General features: G+C 35.9%; 1 protein-coding gene and 1 long non-coding RNA gene across 3 annotated transcripts; one reads left to right on the top strand and one right to left on the bottom strand.

Annotated features, from left to right (window-relative positions):
* Positions 1 to 1,035: 1,035 nt before the first annotated feature.
* On the top strand, positions 1,036 to 4,825 carry LOC118746899 (protein ALP1-like). 2 transcript variants are annotated; one of them, XM_036480881.1, is made up of 7 exons: positions 1,055 to 1,373; positions 1,454 to 1,542; positions 1,736 to 1,853; positions 1,909 to 2,006; positions 2,106 to 2,408; positions 3,206 to 3,438; positions 4,609 to 4,825. In XM_036480881.1, exons 4-7 carry the CDS (start codon positions 1,966 to 1,968, stop codon positions 4,797 to 4,799), a joined length of 768 nt encoding a protein of 255 aa, XP_036336774.1. In that variant the 5' UTR covers positions 1,055 to 1,373; positions 1,454 to 1,542; positions 1,736 to 1,853; positions 1,909 to 1,965; the 3' UTR covers positions 4,800 to 4,825. The 2 variants fall into 2 exon arrangements, with proteins under 2 accessions (XP_036336773.1, XP_036336774.1); XM_036480880.1 differs by lacking the exons at positions 1,909 to 2,006; positions 2,106 to 2,408; positions 3,206 to 3,438 and having other exon boundaries at positions 1,036 to 1,373; positions 1,454 to 1,853.
* Positions 4,670 to 5,462, bottom strand: LOC118746900. Its single transcript, XR_004993905.1, has 3 exons — positions 5,060 to 5,462; positions 4,869 to 4,995; positions 4,670 to 4,761 (listed from the first exon to the last, which is right to left on the bottom strand). It is a non-coding gene; the product is annotated as an uncharacterized LOC118746900 (long non-coding RNA).
* Positions 5,463 to 6,097: the final 635 nt, after the last annotated feature.

Genomic DNA, 6,097 nt, shown 5'->3' with positions numbered 1-6,097 from the left:
TTCTTTATGCATTTTTCCTTACAATTCTTTTTTAATTTACTATTTACTTGTCTACATACATACATACATACATATTTAGTATGTACGTAAGTGAGGAAATACGACAAAAAAAAGAAAAATAAAAAAAATAATAAGCAAACTGCAAACAATAGCGCATCGATGAAATTCCTTTCTTTTTCATCTCGTCAACTTCTTGTTTGCTGCTCATCCGCTTCGTCGCGCAACCTCGCGCTGCCATTGTCATTGTCAATGGCACTGATTTAAATTCTGCATTTCGATTTTCCTGATTTTCTCTTTGTGTTGTGTGTAAATGACATTGGTGTTGTTTGTAGGCAAGTGGAATTAATTATTCATCAGCGCGAGATGTTAACTCGCGCGCATTTCATTTTTTCCGCGCCGCTTGAGCGCTGCATTTACCCGCTTACTCGTATTTGCTGTTTTCTGTAAAATGGATTCCCGGCGTATACGAGAAATCTATTGAAGCCCTTGTCGTAGTAAATTAATTTAGTAGAGCTATTGACTTACATACATATTTGAATATTTACTCTGGAAACGTAAACTCTTAAACTGAACTTTAGCGCTCGAATCTTGATAAGCATCGGCTGAGGTACTTGTAATATGCGTACACAATTTTTTAAACGAAAATATTCTTCAAATAATCAGAATAAAGTCATCAGGTTGGATATACTCACATATGTACTCAACTATACACAAACGACGCCCTGCTTCAGTGTAAGAACTTTTTTCAAGAATACGACAACTCAGTACAGGTTTTGCGCCATCCTGAAAATGCTTGTGAAATATCTACTCATACATTGAATTATAAACGCAGGCCTTGAAGACTCCTCTCTTACGAAAGCCGATGTCCTTTGTCATGCGCTTTGCCGATTTCTAATTGCAGGCACCGTAGCTTGACTACATCAAATAGGGGAAATCATTTTGAACACATCATGTGCTCGTTTGCTTTTTCCTATAGAGTATTTGGTACGTCCATTGTTAGTTATGCAGCGTTTTTGCTGCATTTAAAATGCAACATTTAGCACTTTCGAACATACATTTTCGAAGAGCGTTCATGCTATCGCATTTAGCAAATGTACATTTACCCAAGTTCGAAATCAACTGTTTATTGTTTACATTGAAATTTAAGCAAAATGCGCCGAATTAAATTTATTTTATTAATGGTGAAATTATATATATCTGTGAACATCAATTATGCGAAAATTGAAGAAATAAACACATCCATATATGAATTAATAAAAAGACGTGCACGCATTATGGAGGTGCTAATTCTGTATAAAAACGTGCAAGTTGTAATGTGGGAATACATCCACTTGGAACTTTCAACAAAAGAAAGAACCTTTGCTCCACACCAGGTATGAAAACAAAATTATAATCACTTATGTATGTATGTATGTATGTATATACATATACTAATAAATCCAACGTTTAACAGAATCGAGGAAGTACGTTTTGGGAAGTCGAGTGCCAATGCTCTGGAGATAATAACTTCAGACAAAATTTTAGACTGAATAGAAGTGCTTTTAAAAAATTATGCAATTTTCTGGATCACCTAAAGAGAAAGGAAACAAGATTCCATAATACCATCTGCTTGGAGAAACGAGTTGCCATCGCCCTATATGCTCTTGGGTCCTCAGCGGAATATCGTAGCATTGCTAACTTGTTTGGAGTGGCCAAATCAACAGTATGCGCAGCTCTCTTGGAATTTTGTAGGGAAGTGTGGAAAGTGTTACACCCAATGTATTTCAACCACTTTACCCTAAGTAGAGAAACAATTGAAGACTGTGTTAATGGATTTGAACACATTGGATTCCCTCAGTGTATGGGTGCTCTTGGTAAGCCCTTAAAATTATTATTTTTACCCAACTAAATAGCGAATATATTTTTCAGATGGATGCCACATCATCCCAGACAGGAAGAAGCAGTCGATTATATCAATTATAAAGGATGGTATTCCACAGTGTTACTAGCGCACTTGTTGATGCAAGGTACCCAGCATGAAATTTTTTAGATATTCTATTTTGCGTATATGCATATTCATCCGAATGTAAATTACATAGCGCATAACTTTTTCTTTTCTTTTAAAGATATCGTTTTTTATACATCAACGTGGGAAGTCCAGGAAGATGTAATGATTCCCAAATCTTTGAAAAGTCCAGCTTAAAAAGGGAACTGGAGAACTGCTCACTTCTGAACACAATGAGCACAAATTTAGGAAATTTTTACATCCCAGTTGTCATTCTTGGAGATTCTGCCTTTCGTTTTTCCAAATATTTAATGAAGCCTTTTCCATTCAGTTTGGATAAGACGCCTGCACAAAAAGCTTTCAATTACCAACTTTCAAAATCTCGTAGAGTGGTTGAAAATGCTTTTGGGCAATTGAAAGCAAGGTAATTAAGTAAATATAGAATTGGTCGTTAAATCCCACTGGGAAAATAGGAAAGCATCTTACGAGGTAAGCCATGTTTTCCTTCAGTTTTTAGTACCAAAATTGTCATCAATGCCAATGCCACCTACTAGTAAAGCACAAAATGAACACCTCTGACGACACATTACTTTGTCAGTTGCAAAATAACTTGCAGCCGAAGTTATTTCCAAGCGCCGAACTACTCCGAGCGACTGCCCTGCATTATGGGTAACTTACTTTGTAAAGCTGCTCAGAGGTATGTCTGATACCAAATGTAGATTCTAAATTCCTACTTACATAAGGCGGCCACGTCTTTGTTAAACTAAGGGAGATTCGTCAGTGAAGTCGTAAGGACCGCCGGGTGAAGTGTAAGTAATGTAAGATATTGCCCTTCACCCGGCGGTCCTTACTACTTCCCTGCCGAATCTCCATTACTTTAACAAAGACGTGGCCGCCTTATGTAAGTAGGAATTTAGAATCTACATTTGGTATCAGACATACCTCTGAGCAGCTTTACAAAGTAAGTTACCCATAATGCAGAGCAGTCGCTCGGAGTAGTTCGGCGCTTGGAAATAACTTCGGCTGCAAGTTATTTTGCAACTGACAAAGTAATGTGTCGTCAGAGGTGTTCATTTTGTGCTTTACTAGTAGGTGGCATTGGCATTGATGACAATTTTGGTACTAAAAACTGAAAGAAAACATGGCTTACGTCGTAAGGTGCTTACTTATTTTCCCAGTGGGATAAACTTATTATTTTAACATATATGTATACAAATTTAGGTTTCGCCGGATCGGAAAAGGAATTGATAACAGAATTGATAATGCAAATTCTATTATAAAGGCTTGTTGTGCTTTGCACAACTTTTTAATAGCAGAAAATGACCTAGTTACACCTTCTTGGCTTAACGAGCAGCACGCTAATGATATTAGGAGAAGGCAACCACAATCCGTGGACTCGCACCAAACCTTAGCAGAAGCGGAATCAATAAGGAATGCGTTCTGTTCATATTTCAGTAAGTTAATATCACGTTTATTTCAGTTCATGTCTTTTTATATTGACGCGAAGTAAAAAAAAACTTTTAGTTTTAAAAAAGGAAAAAGGTACTCTAGAAAAATGTTATCACAATTTCAAATCCAAGCACTTCAGTTCACAAAATCTTACTTTCTATATACTTAAAATCTACTTCAAAAATGTAAACAAAATAATTCAGTGCAATTCTCAAAACCTTATATACTATTTCCTTAATATCTACTTCAAAAATAACAAGTAAGAAAGTCTAAGTTCGGGCGGAGCCGAACATTAAATACCCGGCGCAAGTATTAAATATATGTTTTCCATCTATCCGAAAGCTACCGCTACATGATAAACCGGCGTGTATAAATTTTGAGTAAACTAGCGTCCTTAAATTTCAAAATATTGAAATTTCAAGCATTTCTGAAATTTACCGTTATATGAAAAGCGGTCGTAATTTTAGTCCGATTTCAACAATTTTCAATGGTTTACTTTTATGTGGCAAGCACAATAACCATACCGAGTTTGGTACAAATTGGTAGAACGGTTACCGAGATACATATATGTGATCATAAGTGGGCGGTGCCACGCCCATTTTCCAAAATTTTATCATAAGCGTATTTCCTGGCAAAGAATTGTTGCAACTATCATTTTGAATAAATTAGCTTTAATATTTACTGATTTATCGAGGATTTCGTATTTCTCGAAATTACCGTTATATGGGACGTTATTGTCCGATTTTAAAAATTTTCGGCCATTTGGTATGCTGTAGCAGGGCCAACAACTGTGCCAAGTTTGGAATAAATTGATGCAGCGGTTACCAAGATATACACATGTAACCATAAGTGGGCGTGGCTACGCCCATTTTCAAAAAAATGTTAATATTCTTATTTTTCGTCTAAAATTTATTATAAATATCAATTTTGAGTGAATTATCTTCAGTAGTTACTAAAATATCGCAGTTTTTGTATTTCTGAAAATTACCGTTATATGGGAGGTAGGCGTGGTTATTGTCCGATTTTGCCCATTTTCAATTCCATCCGTCCTACGCCCGAAAGAAGTACACGTACCAAGTTTCGTTAAGATATCTTAATTTTTACTCGAGTTATCGTGTGCACAGACGGACGGACGGACGGACGGATCCATCGATCCATCTGTTTTTGTTTTCCAGATCTGGTAGATGTTGCTGCGCTTGATATTGAAGGGGGAAGTGTTGCCCCTCCCGATCCTGACGGCAGTGGTGATGAACACGACGGTGATGGCGACAGCTGGGGAAGAGAAGGAGAAAGCGGCGAGATATTTGTCGGGGATGATGACATCGAATCTGAAAATGAGTATTTTGAATTTATGTATATAGATTAGTTTTTAATAATAAAAATGATTTTGAATATGCCTAATTTTAATCATGTAAATTGAATAACTAGCAATTACCTTCAAAACTCTCTTCTATCAGCTCTTCCACGTTATTGATGGAGAAGCCACCAATTATTTGGTGCACCTGCTCAAATAAATGCCAAGAAGCAGGTGAGCCTCCAGTCGTCCCCATACCTGCCTTGGCCTTCCTATGAAAAAAACATTACAGGAATAAATATTTTTTATAACTTTGGAATGACTATAGTTACCTATATTTTGCCGTCAAATTGTCAATCTTAATTTTTACAGATGAGGAATTGACATCATATCCTTGCATCTGCATTTCTGCCGCCATCTCCTGATAGACATGGCTGTTTTTTCTGGGCCCCCTCAAGTCATCCACTTTTTGTTGCCACAACATCACAAATACCTCCTCTGCATCTGCGGTCCAAAGATTTCGCGATCGCTTCATTTTTTATTGTCAGTATTTATTAATTTAAGGGCACACAGGAAAAAACTATCAACAAATATGTATGTATCAGCAAAACAAAATGTCAACAAATATTTATGTATGTACACAGAAACAAGCGGTATTGCCACTCTTTTTCATTAAATCTTGTTCGAATCTTCGAAGAACGCAGAGTTGCTTTTAGCATTTAGATTCTTAATGCCAAGATTGAGTTGCATTTAGTTGCATTTAGATGACGAATTTTGTATGGATAAATGTACATTTGGAGTAGCATTTAGAGCTAAATGCGCTAAATGTACATTTACGCGTAAGCAAAAACAGGCCATTAGTCGCCCACAAGAATGCCGTTCTTGGCTAGTGCGATAGCTCCTTCCTTACTATCAAAACCTTTTGTGTTCTAGGCGCCAATATACAAGAAAATGTTACCAAAAACTGCTTTCATGGGGAAAAGTATCATTTTGCTCGCGTTGTTCCTACAGGGGACAAGTGAACAAAGCACTGGCGAGCCATTCTAGAGATCCGAGGTTCGTACCCGCGGGCAGTGGTTTTTTTTTTCTCCTGTTTTAATTTAGTTCTCTTTTAATCCTTAGATTTTATTGTCTTAAAAAGAAGATTATATACTTTTCAAACTAAAATAAATTTTTAAAGACTTGTTAATGATCTTTTTTTTAATGTAATATTTTTGGTGTATTGTATTGTTTAAAATTTCTTATTTAATTTTTAAGAACATACTTTGATTTTCCCTTAATTTTTTAAACTTTATTGTTTTAAAAAGAATTAATTCTTAGATTTTTTTCTTTTTTATAAACTAATTTTTTTATATTTTATTTAATTTTCT

The sequence above is a fragment of the Rhagoletis pomonella genome, unplaced genomic scaffold (genome assembly GCF_013731165.1).
Source record: "Rhagoletis pomonella isolate Grant_MI unplaced genomic scaffold, Rhpom_1.0 Rhpom_scaffold_00011, whole genome shotgun sequence".
Taxonomy (NCBI): domain Eukaryota; kingdom Metazoa; phylum Arthropoda; class Insecta; order Diptera; family Tephritidae; genus Rhagoletis; species Rhagoletis pomonella.
The sequence above is the reverse complement of the archived record's forward strand: the minus strand, read 5'-3'. Positions and strand labels throughout refer to the sequence as shown.